Genomic DNA, 22983 nt, shown 5'->3' with positions numbered 1-22983 from the left:
CACGGAGTGCGAGATCGTGACCTGGCTGAAGTCGGACACTTAACCGACTGCGCCACCCAGGCGCCCCTATTTATTTATTTTGAGAGAGAGAGAAAGAGGAAGAGAGAGAGTGCAACAGGGGAGGGACAGAGAGAGGGGGAGAGAGAGAATCCCAAGCAGGCTCCACACTGTCAGCACAGAGCCTGATGCAGGGTTTGATTTCATGAACTGCGAGATCATGGCCTGAGCCAAAATCAAGGGTCGGATGTTTAACCAACTGAGCCACCCACGTGCCCCTCAAATATTAAATATTTTTTAAAGGAATCCTTAAGGTTTGGTATGCTTTAGTACAACATAAGGATAATAACAGACGGTGTAATCAGTAAGACTCAATTATAGAAACTAATAAATGCATCCTGGGACTACTTAGAGCTTTAACAATTGCTTTGCATACTTTGTAAGTTTTTAAGTATTCAGACAAAATGAAGGAAAATCATAAACAGATGAGGCAATTTAGCTTTGAGAAGAGTTAAGAAAATTTAATAGGTATAGTTTAGATAAAAGGAGGCTAAGGAATTATAGTGATTACAGAAAAGTATCCAAATAGGTACCTGTATTGAGCTAAGGGAGGTATAGAAAAACAATTTTCCTCATGTGAGAATAGTAATAAGCATCCCCAGTAATCACCTAAAGGTAGAAGAGGAAAATAGCTACGGTAGAAATAGCACCAAATATGTTGGAAATAATTATCATTCTGGGAAGCCACCTGAGGACCACGTTGGGAAGACTGAGCATGAGAAAAGGCAAGTTGAATGAAACCAGTCAGGTGCACAGCCCTCACCTCAAATTTCTCTTTGGATATCTGCAATCTTGATCAGGGTATCACTGGTTTTTGAAGGAGATACATGTGATCGGGATAACAGTCCTGCGGGTGTTGTCAGTCTCAAAGTGGGATGGATACTATAATCCCCACTTCAATGGTGGTTGCCACTGGGGAACTGGAGGAGGTGAATACAGACACTAAAATGTCACTTGACACATTTCCTGGTTGTTAGGTGAGAGATCTTAGGCAAACCATTTAATTACTCTCGGCTTCAGAGTAGTCATTTGTAAAACAGGGGTGATAACAGCTATTTTGCAGGTTTATTCTAAGGTAGGAGTTCATAATCTGGCAAATTTGGCGGGTTCATAAATTTGGAGGTGGTCTATGAACTTAAATGGGAAAAAATTGCATCTTTAGTTTTATTAACCTCCAACTGAAATTTAGAATTTCCTGCAATTATGAATGAAAGTAACAAACCACACTAGTTAGCAGAAACTGTCACCTTGTTGCCAATAGAAATCACAGGTACTTTCATATCACATTAGACTTGTAGAAATCTCAAAATAATCTTTATGTTCATCACTACTTTGGGATTACAGTAATAATTAGATAATACTGTAAGATCTTATTTTATACATTTTTAAAAAACATGGCCATATCATATTTAGTTTTAACTTTTTGATAACTGTGCTGATAAAATTCATATCTTTATAATATTATACATTTCATTTATGCACTAAAAAATATTTGAGAAGATGTCCATAGGCTTCACCAGACTGCCAAAGTGCTCCATGGAACAAACAGTTGTCACCAACCTCTGTTGGATAAATGGTAGCTTTATGATTAAGGTGATGATGATGATGATGATGATGATGATGGTGATTCCTATTGCTATTATTATGATTATTAAGCTCACTAGAATTTATTTGCCCTGGACATCTGCACTGCAGTCCTGGTACTCTCACATACTAGCTGTATGTTCTTGGCAGGCCATTTAATCTCAGTGAGTTTCATATCCTCTTCAACAAAGGAAAGACCTCTCTAATAGGGCTTTTCTGAACATTACATGAATTTATTACATGCATTCTAAGATATACTATATATCAAACTTTCAATTCTCTTGAGACTTATTACTGTTATTGTCACCAACAACAGTGTCCTATAAGTAGAATAGCCGTATAAATTATCACTCAAGCCAGGATGCCTTTGCGATGAAAGATCAATAATGATGGCAGGACAATGGGTGGAAACTGGACTATCTCAGGTAGATCAGAAGCCAGTAAGCTATTTCAATACTACTTTTCTGATGTTTTTGTGTCTCCAATTCAGCACTATAAAATCCAATAGATAAATGCTGATTTCCCCCATTGTAATGATCACATTTTTCTCCTATTTTAACATTTTTTGGAAATGAGAAGGCATCTTGCTATTGACACATTCCATAAGATACTTCCCAAATACCAAGCAAACAACAAATCGTGCCATATATTAATTAGTTATCATTGCTTGTCCACATGCAAACTTCATCATACATCACCAGAAAGGGCTCTGGTAATTCATTTTACACCGTAGCCAAGTTATTTGCATTGCTATCAACACGGATCACTAAATTTTAAATATGCATCCCTAATTATGGCTTAAAATTCTTCATAAAGTTTTGATGTATGCAAAAGATTGATTTTTCACATGAGGCAAAACAAAGGCAGTAGAAATCACCAAATTTTCAGATTAGATCCTAGAATGTTCAAGGTTAGCAAAGACTGGTGTAACCAAACATGCATCCGGAGGCCTCCAAGCAGGTCCTGAACAATTTGTGAAAAGCTTCCTTAGACTTTCAGGAAAAGCTGTATGCTTTTAAAAATATTAAGTTGGAAGTAAAATGGAAAACAAAGTAGCCAGATTGGAAATACAGAGAAAAGCCTGTATTCAATATACTTCTTAATCAGGTGGTCAACTCTAAAGGCACATCTTTAGCAGATCCTTGTCAAAATGATGAGCAAAACTTACACAAAGTGGCCTCTCACCCTGACTTGGAGACCTCACTGCTGATGACCAAAAGGTATTTAATCCAATGCCATCTTTAGACTTGGACAGACTTTGACTATAACTACAAAAGTGTAAGTTATTGTATGCTACCATCAGTGTAAAAATGCACACTTAATGTAGTTTTATTTTTCCTTTAAAGTTTTATAAATCCTAACTGCACCCCCTATGACTGATAAGCCTTAAATCAAAGAAGTAGAGATTGCATTTCTTGCAACCAATCTCAGAGTCACTCTTGAGTTCCTTCTCCCCTCCCTCAGGCTCCACCATGATTTCCTAGTTTAAATTTGAAAATATAATATTTGGAATTCTGTTGTTCTAGTTGAAGAGGTGTAAGTGATTGTGTTTTTTAAAAATTAAAGGAAGTTTCCTTCATTATGATTCACGCATGTACTGCTTGAGCCATGTTTAAGAAAAGAGGCATAGTTTTTCGGGTGGGGAGTTTAGTGAGTTCTTTATAGATTTTGGATACTAGCCCTTTATTCGATATGTCATTTGCAAATATCTTTTCCCATTCCATCAGTTGCCTTTTAGTTTTGTTGATTGCTTCATTTGCAGTGCAGAAGCTTTTTATCTTGAGGATGTCCCAATAGTTCGTTTTTGCTTTTAATTCCCTTGCCTTTGGAGATGTGTCGAGTAAGAAATTGCTGCAGCTGAGGTCAGAGAGGTTTTTTCCTGCTTTCTCCTCTAGGGTTTTGATGGTTTCCTGTCTCACATTCAGGTCCTTCATCCATTTTGAGTTTATTTTTGTGAATGGTGTAAGAAAGTGGTCTAGTTTCATCCTTCTGCATGTTGCTGTCCAGTTCTCCCAGCACCATTTGTTAAAGACACTGTCTTTTTTTCTATTGGATATTCTTTCCTGCTTTGTCAAAGATTAGATGGCCATACATTTGTGGGTCCAATTCTGGAGTCTGTAGATGCTGAAGAGGATGTAGAGAAACGGGAACCCTCTTGCACTGTTGGTGGGAATGCAAACTGGTGCAACCGCTTTGGAAAACAGTGTGGAGGTTCCTCAAAAAATTAAAAACAGATCTACTCTATGACTCAGCAATAGCACTGCTAGGAATTTACCCAAGAGATACCCAAGGAGTGATGATGCATAGGGGCACTTGTACGCCAATGTTTATAGCAGCACTTTCAACAATAGCCGAATTATGGAAAGAGCCTAAATGTCCATCAACTGACTAATGGATAAAGAAGATGTGGTTTATATATACAATGGAGTACTACTTGGCAATGAGAAAGAATGAAATCTGGCCATTTGTAGCAACGTGGATGGAACTGGAGAGTATTATGCTAAGTGATATAAGTCAGGCAGAGAAAGACAGATACCATATGTTTTCACTCATATGTGGATCCTGAGAAACTTAACAGAAGACCATGGGGAAGGGGAAGGGGGGGGAAAAGTTAGAGAGGGAAGGAGGCAAACCATAAGAGACTCTTAAGTACTGAGAAGAAACTGAGGGTTGATGGGGGGTAGGGGAGAGGGGAAAGTGGGTGATGGGCATTGAGGACGTCATTTGTTGGGATAAGCACCGGGTGTCATATGGAAACCTTTTGACAATAAATTAGATTTAATATAAAAAAAATTTTTTAAATTAAAAAAATAAAGAAAAGAGGCATAGTCTAGACTGTTGTAGCTGCTGGTAGCCATCCCCTTGACATCTCTTGGGTTTCTCTGTCAGTAATAATTTACTCACATGCATCTCACTACCCTACATCAGTGGCAAAGATCTGCTAAAAGAAGGTGGTATTTTACTCATAAATATAGAAAGCATTTTTCATTTAATCAGAATAGTCATGAGAGAAGTGTACTTCATCCCACTTGAAAATTTAAATATGAAAGTCCACAATTACTGGCTCTTATGAAGACAATGTTAATTTATTACTCCACACATGTCACTTCCATATAATGCAATAATTAGCTGGGAAATTATATTTGCATTCTCAATATTTTTGTACAGTAGGAGTGTCAGTATAATTAGGCATTAACTACAGTGTCAGAGAACTGAAGAAAGAAGCTTTGTGTACAAGTGAATATTTTTTCCATCTTTATTTGCTCCATTCTTGACTTGGTGATTCAGAAAAAGTCGTTTAAATAGAGACTATCAATGGAAGCCATCACCATAGTATGCCCTATTAAGGAAATTGCCTAAAAGACGAAAAGATAATAATCACATGGGTGGTCAAAGCCTTTCTGGCAGACTCTTGTGGAAGCCAACAGGCTTAGTGCCTTAGGATCCAACTCTTTGTTACACTCTTGAATCTGTCTTTCATTTCTATTCTCCTTTCCATTTCTGTTGTACTAGACTCTGGCAGGCTGAACTTGCCACAACGGGCAGCTCTTGATCATAGCCACCTTACACTGAAGAAGAGCAAACACCAATCCATTTTGGCAGGTACAGTTTTCCAACCCACTCAGCAAACAGTTGGCCGATTAAAGTACCAACAAACTGGGCTCTCAGTTATGAAGAAAAGAACATGCTAAAAGGTTATTTTATCTCCTAATCAAGGAAAGAATAAGTTAGAGTCTACTTTCTTAAAGACAAAACAAACAAACAAACAAAAACCTGGAACAAATGTTGAATCATTTGTTCTTTGAGTTTAGTTTGCAGATAATATTTAAATGTCTCTTTTGCAATTCACAATTCATCTCTTGCCCCCAACTCACCTATCTCTCCTCAGTGCGCTCACACTGAAACCTCTAAGGCAGATAGGATTAAGGGACACCACCTTTTGGAGACCTCACAGCTACTTTCTTTTATAATTGCTCCTGCAGTATCCTCAGTACCCTAAGCTGCATCCTTAAATTAAGACACTGCTAAGTGGACGTGGCCTGGAATATCCTTATTATCTAATAAAGTTAAAAAATACTGACATTAGTGAAAGCCTGTCCTTGGAAATCTTTAAAACTAGCACTAGCAGGGACCCACCCTAGTGTCTTTGGTGTATCAGGCACAGTACCTGGAAGTAGAAAGCTGAAATTGATATGTGGAGGGCCCTGATATATTTTTCTAGGTGTCTAAGCTATACACATGTAGAGAATATGTAAACAGATAAATATATCCGCTATTTCCATCTCTCAAGGATTAGAATTTTTCTCTCATTTTTCTCTTCTTTTAAGATTAGAGGCACTGGGAAATGTCCTGAGGTGGTATCCTGGGGTGCCTCTGATCTGAAGACACTCTTTCAAATAGTGGAATGATCTTAACATTATTAGCTTGAGAAGGTGTTTCATATCACTGAAAGTTCTCTTTGGATGGTTTTTGATTTTATCTATTGTCCAGCTAAAACTTTACTTAGAAAATGCCCCAAGCTAAGAGAATATTACAGCAAAGATTAAAAAGTTTTTTAATCATTGTAGCAAGATGTAGAGAGTTAACTTCAGGAACAAATAAATATATTTATTTTTATACTCTCCAGAGCAAGTACCAATATAAAACATTGAGAATTACTGGTGTAGCTGATGTCTGCATGATTATATAGTGTTATTTAGCCTTATCCCCTAAAATGTTGTAGAATATTATTCTGTGCTATATGTATTTTAAACTAAGCATTTTGAAGTGCCTTCTCCATTCATCCATTCATATGTTACTTAACCACCATGCCTGATTTTATTAGTGTGTATGTACTTCAGCCTATGAGAAGTGGAGATATATATATATATATATATATATATATATATATATATATATCCTACATATATATATGTATCTCCTATATTTAAGATGGGTGGCAGAGAAGTACATGGTCATAGAAGTTATTATGGCTGAAATCTTGAGATAGAAAAGCTAGGTTCAAGTTCACATTCTATACCTCATGGTTGTGCTGTGCAGCTTGGGGAGCAACATTCCTTACTTCTCCGGGCTTCTTCATTTTCATGTATGAAATAAGGAAAACAGTACATTGAATGGCAACTACCAGAGTTATTACTATTATCAAAGTCTATGAAAGAGTACTCTTATTTATAAATGATCACACTGGTGCAAGAGATTATTACAATATCTTATAAATAGTAACAACTTGCTACATATTTATTTGGGAAATGGGATCTTTTAAAATTCTTGATGGTTTCTTTTCTCTCTGTGTCTATCCAAAAAAAGTCTCTACTACTGGATTTTCAGATCTATTAAAAGGAACAAATTACTTTCCCTTACATGGAAAAAAATGGACAATTTTCACAAAGAACTTTTCCCTCCATCTACTATTACATTCTCCTCCCTTTGACCTTTCCTAATTCAAATGACAAAACAGCTTGATTGCTTCCCATTTGGCTCTGCAGGGTACAATAAAGTATTTTCCAGAGCTTTGGAGGGGGAAAAAGCCATCCAGTTATGCCAGTGAGGGGGAAAGGATGCATGCCATACATTCTCCCAGCCCTCAGTTAATGCCAGGAGACTTTTTTCTGAAAGTTTTTTTCTGAAACATATTTACAAGTATTTACTATAGCATTGCCTGTGATTTCATGGGGTGGTGCATCTCATTGGATGAGTTTTATTAAATGAAACTATAGAAATCAATAAAAGCAAATTATACTCCTGTTTTAACTAGTAATGGAAATTCTGTCTAATCTCAAAGTAACTCATGCTATGAAACCATTTTAAACCTTTGTTGAAAGACCTTGTTAAGCTGTTAAAATCTGAACTGTTGTATATATATGTTTTGCTGTGTGGCATATAAAAGGCCTTTAGAAATTGATCCTGAGAACTCTCCTTTAAGAGAACTCTGCAACCAAACCAAAACTCTGAAACTGCTGGTTGCTAGGGTAACCTCAGGTTATAGAATGAATAATTGCCAATGCAGGACAAGCACTTGATAAGAGTATGCAAGAATGAGGTTTTCTGAAAGAAAAAAAAAAGGAATAAAAGCCCTAATCTTTTGGTTAGGAAAAAAAAAATTATTCCAAGATCAACTCTATCAGGGGACAAGTGGCACATTTAAGATACTACCGGACTTGGGTTACTACTTATAGGATGGCCCATTAGAATGAGTTCCATAGAGAAGGATAAAGGACTATAGAAAGTACTCAGGTTGTAGTCACAATGGTATCCCATGATTCTGCTTCTCAATTCCCTGTTTGATCTTCAGTCCTGAAAGTAACATAGTTTTAGTCCTGATTGTGGCTTCTGGACACTATTTCTCAGAGAACAAAGTGAACTCACCACCCAGTAGCTGCTTTCTAGCATTGACCTTGATGCCAGTTTTATTCTGCCCATTCGTTCCTCAAGCCATCTTTGACAGACCATTCTTTAATGGCTATACATTTATTACTCTAGCAGAAGTACACAAAAACCACAGCAGCCAGAAGTAGGGGACAAACTTCCAGAGGGGCTACTGATTATCAAAGGATATGATGTTCTGGGCATCTCCTGGGAAGAACCTCTCTCCTAGACAATAAATCATGTTTAAAAATGAAATACTGTAGGCAAATCTGTGGATAAAACTAGGATGTGGTTATAAAACATGAATGACAACTGTTAGGGATTAGGAAGAAAGTTGCTAGGTGTATTGGGGTGTTCATTTCTTGAAAAGACCCTTCTATATGTATAGACTTTTTAAAAAATATGCCCTTTAAAATATATTTTTGAACACTATTGTATTTAGTTATCTTAATAAAGGGTTCTGTTCTTGTAGTGGGAAAGTATGCTTACCCCTTCCTCTAGCCAGGTTCCCTTGCCTGTTGTGTGGTTCCTTGGCTGGCTATCACTAAGACAATAGACTGACCTGGTGATGATGTGTTTTGTTAGCAAAATACCTAAGGGGAAACAATTGTCACCTCTTGAGAGCTGAGCTTACAAACAGTCCTACTAAAGCCCACCAAGACACAACTAAATGTTAGATACAAGATACCCTAAATGCTAGAATTTCACTATGTACTACAAGCCTCTTCCACCAAAAGGTAAGACTGTGAGACTGGAAAAGGCTTCAGAAGAAAGTTTCCTAAACTTGTTCCAAATAAGGGTATAAAACAGGAGTCAACAAAAGTAACCAGCACGCCAAATCTGACCTGCTGCTTATTGGTGGTGTTTTTTAAAAAAGGTTTTATTGAAAGGCAGCCATGCTCATTGTCTAGTATTGTCTATGACTGCTTTTGCACTACAATATCAGAGTTAAGTAGAGAGACGGTAGGGCTTGAAAGCCTAAAATATTTACTACTTGGACCTTTAAGAACAAGTTGGCCAGTCTTTGTTTAGAAGACGAAGAGAAGAAGACAGCCCCGGGCAAATTAACATAGTGCCGGTGATTCAAAAGTGGTTTGCTGATTCTGTACCTTAGTACATCTGCAGCACATGTAAGGGGATAATTTAGTTCAAAGGCTCTGACCCATAGGTCACTTGGGAGCCTAAGGCATGATACTTCAGATTTGTGTGTCCTGATGTGCCAACCTGATTTCCTTAGAAAGTTCATGCACCAAATATGCTATGGGTCCTTACGGGTCAGATCATGACCCAGCTGGCAATAGGGAGGCACTGAGGCAGAAACTATTTGTACCTCGTTGGCAACCTCTAGTAAGCTGGTAAAATAGTCTGGATGCAAACTGAAGTCCTTCACAGTTTCAGGAATGCAGAATAAATGAGATAAGATGCCAGCCATGAGAAGTCACAATAGACCTCAGTGTTTTGGCATAATGTTCTCCGAACAACCTTAAAAGTGTAGTTGCCTTATTTGGGTTACCAATGGTAGTGAATAAGTCAGAATACTGTTCTTTACATGTATAGAGCTACAACCAATACTCAAGCCAAACTTCACTGTGATCCGAAACCATAAGGTGTTATATGGTAAATATTGCCCCACAACTGTAGGCAAAGTCCTGCCGTCCAAAGAATATGGGGAGAGTCAGTCCTAGTTGGCACAGCCAGTCTTTCTACTTTAAACTATTCCTTTTCTTTCCTTTCCTTTAATAAAAACCAGCTAAGAAGGATCCTTTCTAAAGAAATAAAGGAAAGAGGTGAGTCAAAGCCTACTCATGTTCATTCACAAGGTGACATAATGAGATTCCCTAATATCAAAGGGAATATTTTGATATTTCTGCCTAGGCTGACATACATCTATATATAAATACTACACATAGTATTCAGAGGATTCTGAAACCCCATAGTCATAATGGAATCTACACAGGAGAGAGCAAACAAATATAAAAGACAGCCCTTTCACTTTACTAAAAAAAAATGATTCATAAATTCTAGTAAGACCCCAAAGAGCTCCCAGGTGTGCTGTAGAAATTATGTGAATGTTGGAACTATGAGGGGCTCCAGACCAACAACACACTGAGATAAATGAAATTTAAACCAATTTTGTGGTGTGCTTGACTGACTAATGCAAACACATAGGCACTGGAAGAAAAACACAGGATGCATAAAAGCCCAGCAGTAACGATTGAGACAATAACCTGTGATTAGTACGTCTATACTGCATGGAACATTAACGATGTAAGGAAGGCCGCGCTGGAGACACGGTCCAGACACAATTATGCTGAGTGGGTATATAAAGTCTATTATTTTTATAACCAGACCTGCAGATGAGCACAAAACTGTTCCCACTCTGGCAGTGTCACCCAAGCTATATTCACATTAAATAGAGGTGATAGGGTTGGTGAAATAAAATTGCCTAAGTAAACCCATTTGCACAGCTACCATAAAGAAGTCTCACAAGCATTTCTACCATATCCCTTTACTTTAGAATGAAACATGAATCTAATTAGGGTTGAGAAGTTGGCAAGAACTCCATGACTACAAGAAGCTAGGATTTTTGTATTTTTACATAGGAGGAAATTTTGTTCCTTGGCATTGGCAACACAAGAAATTCTGACAAAATACCATACACATTCATTCCAAATTTTTCTGCTTTAGAGTTGGCGAGAGTCAGGGTAAAATGCTGTATTTAGAATGATCATACATCCCCTCCCTCATTTAATAAAGCCTACTTAAAATATAGCCCTAATTAATGACTACCAGAACACAGCAGTGTTCATAATCCCTATAATTCAATTGCCAGTAGTTTGTGCAATAAATCAGGAAAAGGTTAAAATATTTTTTATGCCAGAATAGAACATATCAATCTATTTTATTTGATTACCTTGTGTAATGAGGCTTTTTCAAGGCTAGATTACCTTACTCATTATAATTATGACAGATATTTTTGCTTAAAATGGAAAAGATTAAAAAATGCCAGAAATCTAGTTGAAACTATTCTAGGATGTTTTTTTTTCCTCTTTTGTACGTTTCAGGACATGAGAAGTGACATTATGCTCTCCTTCTAAGAGTAGAGAAGAAAGTAACATGGTTCCCATGAAAGGCAGATTAGGCAAATGGCATCGGGACAACACTCATTTTATTCACTGATTTGAAGGTTAAATAAAATCATCTATAATATTTTCTAATTCCAAAGTTGATCGGAAAGGGAAGCTTCCTAAGGTAATGGGAATGCTCTATATCCATCTGGGTGATGGTTACACAGGGGTATACATTTGCTAAATATATTGTGTTATGTACTTAAGATCTGTGCATTTTATTACTGAATGCTAATTTTACCTCAGTAAAACACTGTTAGCATGAAAAACATGTTAGTTTCAAAAATCAATTACAGGGGCGCCTGGGTGGCGCAGTCGGTTAAGCGTCCGACTTCAGCCAGGTCACGATCTCGCGGTCCGTGAGTTCGAGCCCCGCGTCAGGCTCTGGGCTGATGGCTAGGAGCCTGGAGCCTGTTTCCGATTCTGTGTCTCCCTCTCTCTCTGCCCCTCCCCCGTTCATGCTCTGTCTTTCTCTGTCCCAAAAATAAATAAAAAACGTTGAAAAAAAAATAAAAAAAAAATAAAATAAAAATAAAAAAAATTTAAAAAAATCAATTACATAAAGCACAAGCAATATGCATATAAATAATCCTCATGTTCCTTTACTAATGTGAAGAAAGAAAGTGGAAGAAACATTAGATCTGGAAGAGAACATTTTACAACTTATCAAAATATGTGAAGTAGCATTTTTTTAATAAGAGAAGAATATGTAGATGTCCTTTATAGGACTTTCTGCTATGAATTGTTATGGGCATGCTGGATGAACCCTCAGGATTATTTCTATTCTAGATGACTCCAAAATATAGTAAAAAATTCATTTCCTGGTTGAAGTACTTTAGTTACCTCCTCCAAAATGCTTATAGACCTTTTTGAGCCAAAGTTTTTCTTGAGTGTTTTAGACATTGTAATAGAGTTGCACATGAATTTCAAAATCTATACACGAACCACAAATAGCCTCACATATTTCACAGCAATTTAGTAACGTTAGCAATTATTACAATTTAGCTAATATTTCATAAGAAAGTAAACTATGAAGTAAAGGTAACTATTAATCTGATTAAAATTTTGAAAATTAGTTTGGCAATAAGTTTCACCATATAATTTTAAATCACTTTAATTTTATATTTTCTATGAGTATATGATAAAAGTACATTGTAAACCAAGATGTATTTCCTAAGAAAAGGATAGTTAATATTAATTTTACTTTCATTGTACAAAAGTTTAGCTACATGTGTCCATTAAAACAGCTTTTATAGGGGCGCCTGGGTGGCTCAGTCAGTTAAGTGTCTGACTTGGTCTTAGGTCATGATCTCATGGTTCATGAGCCCCATGTAGGGCTCAGTGCTGACAGCTCAGAGCCTGAAGCCTGCCTTGGATTCTGTCTCCCTTTCTCTCTCTCTTCCCCTCCCCTGCTTGTGCTCTGTCTCTCTGTCTCTCTCTATCTCAAAAATAAATAAACATTTAAAAAAAGAGCCTTTGGGGCGCCTGGGTGGCGCAGTCGGTTAAGCGTCCGACTTCAGCCAGGTCACGATCTCGCGGCCTGTGAGTTCGAGCCCCGCGTCAGGCTCTGTGCTGACAGCTCAGAGCCTGGAACCTGTTTCCGATTCCGTGTCTCCCTCTCTCTCTGCCCCTCCCCCGTTCATGCTCTGTCTCTCTCTGTCCCAAAAATAAATAAAAAACGTTGGAAAAAAAATTTTTTTAAAAAATAGCCTTTATAGAACTTTCACTGTTAAAAAGATTATATGAAGAGGAAGAAGGAATTCTTCTGAGTAACAAAAAGAAGGAAAAATAATTTTCTGCATTCTATTTTTATCCATAAGTGATGCTACATAGCCAACTTTACTATCAAATAAATACCTAAAAAGAGTGCATAGAACAAAGGACAGAACCTGTAAATTTATAGTATTATAATAATGTCTTCTTGAAGAATACTTAATTGTTTCCAAGTAAAATTAATAAAATTATCTTTTAGGTCATAAAAAGCCATACATAAATTGTTGTTTGGAAATAATAATATAAAATCTTTTATATTTTTTATCATATAGATTAAGGGTCAGCAAACTTTTTCTGTAAAGGGTTAGAAATTTAATATTTTAGGTTTTACAGGCCATGTATAGTCTCTGTCACGTAGTCGGCTAATGGGGTAAAAAACAGTCTGAGGTCTGTACATAAACAGGTGGCGGGCTGGATTTGGCCTGCAGCCACAGATTTTTGGTCCCTTACTGATAATGATCACTAATAACCATAACTACACCATAAAAGGAAAATTATTTTAGAAGTTCAAATCTTTTATTTTGCAATTACCAAAATAGGTCCTCCCCAAATAAACGCTCCACTCCTCTTTGATATCACCTACACTGGAGCCAAAGACATGCCTTGGGTCTTAGTCGTCACCAATATAAAGGAGAGTAGGGTTCCAATTTTCCTCTTCCTGATTACTCACTCAAACCCACATATTCCTCAAGGAGCCTTCTTCATGACCAACAAGTCATAGCCATTTCTCCCTTTTCTTAACTCCTTTCCATCCATCCAAGTGCTAAGCCTTTATAGCACTCAGCACCCTGTCAGGGATAGAATTCTTTGTAAAAGCAAGATACTTTTAGTACATAAATTAGAACCTCATTATATATTGTTTGTTATACTAAATTTTTTATGTGTGAGTTTAAAATTAATATTTAAGTAGAATGCAAGGCCCTTATGGCCAAAGACTCTGACTTCTTTTGTTTTTTACCTCCCTTTCTTGCATTTTTCTCTCCCTCCCTCCCTCCCTCCCTGCTTCCTTCCTTCCTTCCTTCCTTCCTTCCTTCCTTCCTTCCTTCCTTCCTTCCTTCCTTCTTTCCTGTAGATTAGAAATTATTCCACATTCTTAGAAATGTCTAGGTCAGGTGTTATATTTATTTCAAGGATAGAAAGATTATATTCAATCAGGGGTTGAAGAGTTAGTCAGAAAATGCTCTTTTTTTAATTAATTTTTTTTTTTACCATTTGTTTATTTTTGAAAGAGAGAGAGAGACAGAGTGCAAGTGGGATAGGGGCAGAGACAGAGGGAGACACAGAATCCGAAGTTGGCTTAGGCTCTCAGCTGTCAGCACAGAGCCCAGTGCAGGGCTAGAACCCACAAACTGTAAGATCATGACCCGAGTCGAAGTTGGACGCTCAGCTGACTGAGCCACACAGGCGCTCCATTTAATTTTTTAAATTTATTTTTATTTTTTGAGAGCGAGAGAGCGTGCACACATGTGTGAGCACAAGTGGGGGAGGGGCAGAGAGAGAGGGAGGGAGAGAATGCCAAGCAGGCTCCATGTGGGGCAGGGCTCGATCTCAGGGTCATGAGATCATGCCCTGAGCAAAATCAAGAGTCAAAGCTTAACTGACTGAGCCACCCAGGCGCCCCTAGGCAGAGAATGTGCTGTGGGAAAGAGGGCCTTTGAGTTCATCCTTGTAAAACATGTAAGAGATGGGAGGAAGAGAATTAAAGGCAGAAAAACTGTATGATTACTGATATGAAGAAAGGCCAGTGTGGGATGTGTAAGGAACCACTCCTTTTTGTCAGACTAGAGGACACTGGAGAAGACTGGTGGGAAACCATGGCATGGAGAACCACAAAGACCAAAAAGCTAAACAATTTAGGCTAGATTCTTTTTTTTTTAATGTTTTAATGTTTATTTATTTTTGAGAAATAGACAGACTCGACCAAGGGAGGAGCAGAGAGAGGGAGACACAGAATCTGAAGCAGGCTCCAGGCTGTGAACTGTCAGCACAGAGTCCAATGTGGGGCTCAAACCCACAAACTATGAGATCACGACCTGAGCCGAAGTCGATGCTTAACCAACTAAGACTCAGGAGCCCCAATTTGGGCTAGATTCTATTAGTGCTGGGGAACAACTGAAGGTTTGGAGACAGAGGGTTTGTCTCAATTGAGCTGGGCTTCTGGAAGATTATCTTGGTTTGGCGGGTATCATGGAAAGCCTGAACTAGAGAAAAGGCAGGGGGCATAGAAATGAGGGATTCATCAAAAGTGACAAAATGTAGGATGAATGGGGCTTTACTGTTTATTAGATATGGACCACAAGGAAGAGGAAGGAAGGAAAGGTGTCAGTGACATTTTGATACTTGGCAGTGGGGAGGATGACACTGTCATTAATAGAAACAATAATGAAGGAGGAACAAGTGTGACAGGGATGATGGTTAAACTTCCTTCAGGCTAGAGTGTCTGTTGTAGGATAAATTTTCAATAATAGAAGTTTACTGATCTCCAACTGTGCTGCTGAAGGTAACACTGCCTTTGTTTTCTCACAGACAATAACACTAGATCTTATAAGGGCATGCCTAATTGTACATTTTAATTGTAAATAATACTTTGTTCTCAATAGAGCAAAGCATAATTATGATACGAGAGCCTCTCTACATTGTGAGGGTTGAGAAGGGAAGATAAACTTCAACAAGTTGAGTTGAGGAAACTGAGTCTCCGAGAGGCTAAAGGACTCATTATTCAGGTCTCATGTTCAGTTAGTGGCAGAACAAAGACTAGAAGCAGTTCTCCTGAAGGCCAGTAGTGGATTGAGTTTCTTATTGGAAGGGAGAAGGCAAGAACAAGGCCTCAGAAAGTTGAGCTGTGGTGACCATTCTATGCTCATACTTCCAGTGTTTTGGTGGGTTTAATGTGGGAGGAAGAAGGCTATGTTCCCTTGTCTGCCAGTTGTGGTTTATAGGATATAGCATTCTCTTTAATATAAAACAGAAACTTTTGTCAAGTAATTGTTTACTGATATCCTTGTTCTTTTACTTGTTTTCTTTCATTATTTTTACTTCACAAGAATTAAAGCAACACAGTTATATAACTTACTATATCCAACTAGTCCTAGCTTTCTCTTAGACAGAACCATGTTAAGTGGAGGATAAAGATCTTTTCAGACTTCAGTTAAGCAAACATAAACTCTCTGCTTTTCCACATCCATTTTCAGAACTGTCCTATAAAACCTATCCACTCTCCGTCTGACTGCCAGCTGGATATATATTGATGCTCAAGGCAATATTGAGAGCCATGTTGTTGAAGAGTCTCTGAGCCTGGATCCTTGAATGACTACGTGAAGAGGAACCCTCCTGTAGATTGGATGTTAAATGAGCAAGAAATAAATCTTCATTATGTTAAGGCACTGAAATTATAGGGCTTATTTATTTCAGCAGCTATCATAACCTTAGTTAGAACAGAGGATCTCTCTGTTACAGCTGGAGTGAATCGGACATTGTTTGACTATTTTCTGGTATTAAAAAATGCCATAGAAAAGTTTAAAGACAATGTCATTTGTCCTCTCTGATTTGTGACTTCCTTATTCTATTTATTTAAAGTTAAACTCAGCCACCCCAGAAATGATAATGCTGTTGGCAACGCCTCATTCAATATGTTAATCATGAGAATACAGAATAAGTCCTTTGAAATTGGCTGTATCATATAAACATGCAGAATGTTTTTTAAAGGTGAGATAAAGAGATATCTATAAATAAAACACCTATGTCTCCCTTTCTGGAATTTCTTTTCATCCCTGAAAATGCAAAGCAGACCAGCCACCAATATATAGACTTTTGTAGAGAGGCAACATGGATACTGTCAAGATAAACCAGTTCTGTTAATGTGATTTCATACCCTCTGGAAAAAAAATGTGTGTGTGTATATATATATATATATATATATATATATATATATATATATATATATGTGTGTGTGTGTATATGTATATATATATATATATTTTATTGCCAACCTCCTAAAAGCTTATTTTTTTTTTTTTTTTTTCAACGTTTTTAATTTATTTTTGGGACAGAGAGAGACAGAGCATGAACAGGGGAGGGGCAGAGAGAGAGGGAGACACAGAATCGGAAGCAGGCTCCAGGCTCCGAGCCATCAGCCCAGAGCCCGACGCGGGGCTCGAACTCACGGACCGCGAGATCGTGACCTGGCTGAAGTCGGATGCTTAACCGACTGCGCCACCCAGGCGCCCCCCTCCTAAAAGCTTAGAATCAAGTCATTTCTGATTTTATCCATGTATTTTAGTAGGCTACAGTGAAACTCAAAACCTTACAGAGAAATAAACCTTATTTCAGATTGAAGGAATTTCAGCGGTTGAGGAAAGTTCAAGCCAGATCCACTGCAGTTTAAATCCAATTTTTTTTCCTTTGAGTAGAATATATTATCGAGAATAAATGTGCTTCAAACCAGTTCTTAGGTATTATGTTGCTTATAGAGTCCAAGGCGTATAGAAGGTGTATAGAAGCTAAAAGCTCCTCCTTAAAAATAATTCAGTTACTCTTGTCGCCTCAAGGTAATCATTGTCGCACTATATGCTAACTAATTTGGATGTAAATTAAAAAAATAAAATTGAAAAACAAAGATAAAGTGCGAACTTGTAAACATGATGTATACGTCCTTCTTGTTCAGGCCCCTGTTTCCCTCTCTACTGTGTGCTCTGACCACTGCAGCTTCCATTCCGTGCACCAGCCACTCTGAGTCCCTTCCCCTTCTTCAGTGTGCATGTGGTGCTGTCTTTGCCTCCAGCCTCGGCACATACGGTTCCCACTGCCAAGTACCCACCTCACCCCTACCAACTCCTTTTCCTTAGCTTACTTGTATTCAGTCCTGAAGTCTCTGGTTAGATGTCATTTCTGCCCTGTAGCCTATCCTGAATGCTCTCCGTGGGCAGGTTAGGTGAGCTTCCTGTCTCTGCCATCAGTACTTTATCAGAACGCTCCACACATGATTGTATGACTGAAGTTCAGTGGTTGGTGTCCTTTATACTGCAGTCTCGGTAAGTTTCGGGTGGCTTGTTTAATGACATGAAACCTAGTGCCTAATCTAATGCATGAAGCATAGTAGGCGGGACGCTATATTAAATGAATGTTGCTGAATCTAGAATAGCTCTCATCTGGAGTTCTAGTCAACCACAACACATAGAAGATGATGCTACTGGCCCACCAACCAAAGGACACTTATCTGGAATAACCTGATTCTCCAGGATCACTCGAGGCCAAAAGAACTGAAGTGGTAAAAGCGTTAAGCATAAAGCATGGTTTTCCTTTGTACGGTAAATAACTATCTTCAGTGGCCAAATTCATGCCCCTTAGCTCATTATTCTTTAGCTCTAACTGAAGTAGGGTTATAGAGACTGACTCTGTAAATGATCCCAAAGGGTATAAACAAAATTCAAAAAACAAACCTTTCTCTGATTTTGATCGTTTAAGCTTGCAAATCTGTTCCTTGTAATCTGGAAATGCAGGAAAAACAACCCAGCAGCAGCAGACCAGACCCTGCTCCTCTGCCCATCACTGTTCAGCAGCTCACCCACTGATTTGGAAATTCCTCTTTGAACTAACATTTGATTTGCTCCAGAGTATCTCTGAGCTCGTACACTTTGCCCTCTCTCAACGGTTGTTCTTGACATTAATCTCCCTGCCCCCCATCTTCACCACGGTCTTGTATTTCTAATCATCATCTTCCACTATCACCTTCTTGCCTCAAGCTTCACTTTTGCCTTATTAAAGTCAGTGTCAAACCAAGCTGTCTTCCACATAGCCTGGTCTGAGGTGCTGCCAGTCCCACTGCCATTATCGATGCTCGTGGCTGGCTCTAGGCCCCCGCGTTTGGTTCTAAATCCAGGAGGATTTAGAGCATACGAGTACGGGAGAGGGCTCAGTGGGGAGAGGAAGTGCTTACCTATTACTGTTTCTCTGGCACACAAGAAATAGCTGAACCAGAGAGGCTTTAAGAAAATGGCAGCGTGGCAGGTGGGATTCCTCTAAGGTCACAGACTGATGCAGAAACAGAGAAGCCCTCAGGTCTACAACATAGCACCCTCGGTTCACCAGTGCATTCTCTGCCGTAGGAATGGATGAAGGCTTTTGCAAGGGGTGTTTGCTGGGGTCAGCCTACCACAAAGAATTGTTGAGAGTCTTCCGGACAATAGAGGGAATTTTTCAACCAAAAGCGCAGATGCTTCCGGTTTATTTACACTAATGTTAAACACGCAAATGCCCAGCAACCCGTGGCTACTTCCTTACCTTGTGTAACTGATAATACTGGAAGGCACCGATTCCACCTTGCTCCTCTGCAGTCCAGAGCACCAAACGCAGAGTCCTCTTGGGTCGCAACCCTGGGAAAAATAATAAAATAAAACAAGTGATCCTTCAGGTGATTTAAATTTTTTTAAAAATGGCAAGGCCCCTCATCTGCATTCTGGAGACAGGAGGAACTCAGAGGCACGCGTAGTCATCTCTTGCTGATGTGGCTGCCTGATTCAGAGTGTGGCTGACACAGCAAAGAAGCGCCCTCAGGGCTGATCTCCAGGGCAGGCTAATGGAGAAAGGGGTTGTACAAATGCTGCCTGCAGGCCAGAAGTGAGAGCCTCTAATCATATCCTGAATGGACAACCTGCCCAGCAGGACCCAGTGGAAGGCCAAGGTCAGTGGAATGTTAGATTGCATAGAGAAGATGGAGTCAGCAGGACTCTAGGCAGATCAGGGAGTCTTCCAATGACTAACTGAAACCCAATCATTTGGCTCTGCTGCAAGATCAGGTGTGAAGGGGGTTGCTCCTTAGTCTAAATCCACAAGCTGTCTGTGCTATCCTCAGTGACATGATGGCTGCAGAGCAGATACTGCGTTAATGGTTACCCACGGTCATTTTCCTTTACTATTTGGAAATACAAGGTCATTCGCTTCAGGTCAATGAAAATGAATTGCATGCAGATGACATTTTATTTACCTTATTGCTTCACAAACAGCTCGGTGACAATTTCATCGACTTGGGAAATACAAATTTCTGTCTTGGAGTTATTAAAGATCTGGCACATCTAGGACCATTTTTCAGTGACAGTGCTCAGTAAAAGTTAACTACAAGGATATCTGTTTTCCAAACTTGAAAAAATGGGAACGCAATATGCTAAAAGTCTCATTTTGTGACCAAGAATTAAAACCTGTTCCGATTTGGACCTTCTAATATCATTTGAGAGAAATAACCGTGACAGAACAACAAGAAGCTGGGCTTGACTCTTATTAAGAGGATCTATGCGCCTGCCTCACCACAGGGGAGCCACAGGGAAGGACTTTGAGGGGCACTGAGACGGGCATGCTACAAATCTCCAGTGTAACCACACAAGTGCTGCCACCCAGGCATGCGGCCTTCGAGGGAACAGCCTGGCCAGCTGCAGCCAGGATGATAAATGCTCCTGGGGAAGGGAGACGGGACCTGCCTCCTGGCCCCAACAAGTATTCTCCTTTCATAAGCCTAGTGCTAAGGAGCTGAATGGGCGCTACATTTTCCACTAAATTGAATATTGTTGTGAAGCCACTTTACACTTGAGCATTTTAACATAATAAAAAGAATACAGGCTTAGCATGTAGGCTGACCTGAGTTCCCATTAAAGCCTGGGCAAGCAGTGTCTATATTCAATTGCTCAGAAAATGCCACTGCTGCGTTCTTCTAAGTCCATCGAGAGCCCAGCTTCTCACCTCTGCTAGCGTGGTGGTCAGAGCCCCACCTCCTTCTGCCCAAGCTACTCCTCCTGCAGCCAGACGGCCCCTGTAAAACTGAAACTGGGTCATGTCATTTCTCTGCTCAAAACCTCCAACAGCCAGAATGTAAGCTTCTGGAAGACAAGGTTAAGCTTGTTGATTCACTGTGATGCCCTCAGTGCCCAACCTGCTTGGCACACCTTGGGTACCCAATAAATCGGTAAGGAACGGATAAATGAATCCAAACCTTGGGGTGTCACTTAGAATAAAATTCAAAGCCTTCCACTGCTTTCTCAGCCTCATCTCCTAAAACTCTCCAGCTAGCTCACTCTCAGGCAAGCTGTTACAGTTGAAAACGGCAGGCAGAGCTGGTGAACCCTGCTATCATTAGGCACTAGCTGTGCAACCACTGGGAAATCGATCTACCTGAACTTCAGCCACCTTATCTGAAAAGTGGAGAGAATACTATATGCCTATCCCATAACTCTTTCATGGGATGGTTGTGAGGATGAAATGAAATGTGATAATGTATGGAAGACAATTCTGTGCTTGGCATGTGGCAGACATTTAATAAATGAACTATGAAACTTCATAATGGGTATCTAGGCACAGAATGCGCACTTGTACCCTTAGAGAGAAGGGGCATCTAAATACTCAGACAGCAAGTTCTTTCAAAGGCATTCAGGTGCCTGCTGACAAGGAATCCTGAAGTGCCCACTGCCTGCTCCAGAGTCAAACTAGCCTCTCACATTCAAAGCACAAACGTCAACCATTGAGGGAAGAAGTCTAACTGGTATATCTAAAGATCACAACCTTTGGTTTTGCTAAAAGAAATGTGCTTAATGTCACTTTAAATCAAATGACACTTTGCTTGCAACATAGAAAAAATAGGAGAGGATAAAGTACTACAAGTAAAAATTCTGAACATTTGTTAATCCATAAAAAGGAAAAAAAAATTTTCTTTTCACATTATCTCTGCACCTACCAGCAAAACAGTACCAAATTACTAAAATGATGGAATTCTCTAAATAAGGATAAAAGGACAGTTAGCACAGGTTAGAAAAAAATCATTTTTTTAAAAGCAAATGCCTTGAATATCCCTATAGATTTGGCGTTCCACCTGAAAATCATTATTGTACGGTATTAGTCTCCTTCCCATTTCAAATCGGCCAGATGACCAATGATATTATATTAAGATAATAAAGAAGTAATCAGTCGAAATGAGGAATGGTAGGGCCTCCAAACAACAGGAGCATAGCTGTTGATGTAAAGCTGGCTCTAAAAAGACACACGGAGCCTCATTCAAGCCCCTGAGAAAGCAGCTCAGTTCCCGGCAGCACGGAACACCAGGGCTTGCCCCACGTTCAAAGTGAAGGGCCAGACAGAAGAGGTTAGGAAAGCAGTGGTAAGCACATGGCCTGACTGAGCTCCAAAGTCTCTACTCTGATATTCTGGCTGTCTCTAAACCTAAGACAAATGCGTGACTTCATTCAATGACTGGACTCTGCTCCTAGTGTGGGGTTTGGACCCCCAAGCCACCCGAGTCCACAGACAGGGAATGCGGGGCCTGGAAAGAGGCTGGCCATGAATCTGAGTAAGTATTGTTTGAGTCCCTGCCCTGCTACTTCCGTCTCCGTGACTTCAGACTAGTTACCTGATCTCTCTGGGCCTCATCTGATGTTTCTTCATCTGTACAGTAAGGAAAATGGACATTGCCTCATAGGATTGTTAAGAAAATTAAAATGAGACGAGGAAAATATGTATCAAGCATGGTCCCTGGCACATAGTAGGTTTTCAAGAATTGTTAGTTAGCTTCTTTCTGTATGATTGCCCACAACTTATTAGTCTGGGCCAGTAATCTCCAGGGAGATCTTGTGGGAAAGCCAGGAAAGAGGCACAGTCCTCATTCCTCATCCTTAGGAACCGGAGAATATCTCTGTTTATTCAGAGTGTGTACTCAGCCAGTGGAAAAACTTCATCTAACTTGTAGAAAAATGCATACCCTCTTTCAGTGTGGAATGCTTCCTCAACACAACATAGAGCATATCCAAATCTAAGTAAAGACAGGAATGGGTTCCTCACTTCTTAAAAGTAAGGGTTAACTGGAATTGTTAGTTTCTGAATAAAGTCAAAGAACTGGAAAAATATGAAAACTGAATAAAGCTGATATAAGAATATCTGTTTATCATTTTTCTTTTTTTTTTAAATTAATTTTTATTTTTTTTTTTAATTTAAATTTAAGTTAATTAACATACAGTGTAGTCTTGGCTTCAGGAGTAGAACCCAGTGTTTCATCTCTTACATAAGACACTCAGTGCTCATCCAACAGGTGCCCTCCTTAATG

General features: G+C 39.2%; 1 protein-coding gene across 9 annotated transcripts in view; it reads right to left on the bottom strand.

The window, feature by feature from the left end:
• Positions 1–22983, bottom strand: part of CPQ (carboxypeptidase Q) — a 558393-nt gene that overhangs the window by 184328 nt on the left and 351082 nt on the right. For all 9 annotated transcript variants that reach the window (XM_058698647.1, XM_058698646.1, XM_058698649.1 and 6 more), the window contains exon 6: positions 19188–19279. In XM_058698647.1, the coding sequence (XP_058554630.1) occupies positions 19188–19279 (92 nt within the window). The remainder of the gene's footprint in view (positions 1–19187; positions 19280–22983) is intronic.

The sequence above is a fragment of the Neofelis nebulosa genome, chromosome 14, assembly GCF_028018385.1.
Source record: "Neofelis nebulosa isolate mNeoNeb1 chromosome 14, mNeoNeb1.pri, whole genome shotgun sequence".
NCBI classification, from domain to species: Eukaryota; Metazoa; Chordata; class Mammalia; order Carnivora; family Felidae; genus Neofelis; species Neofelis nebulosa.
This window is presented reverse-complemented; position numbering and strand designations above follow the sequence as displayed.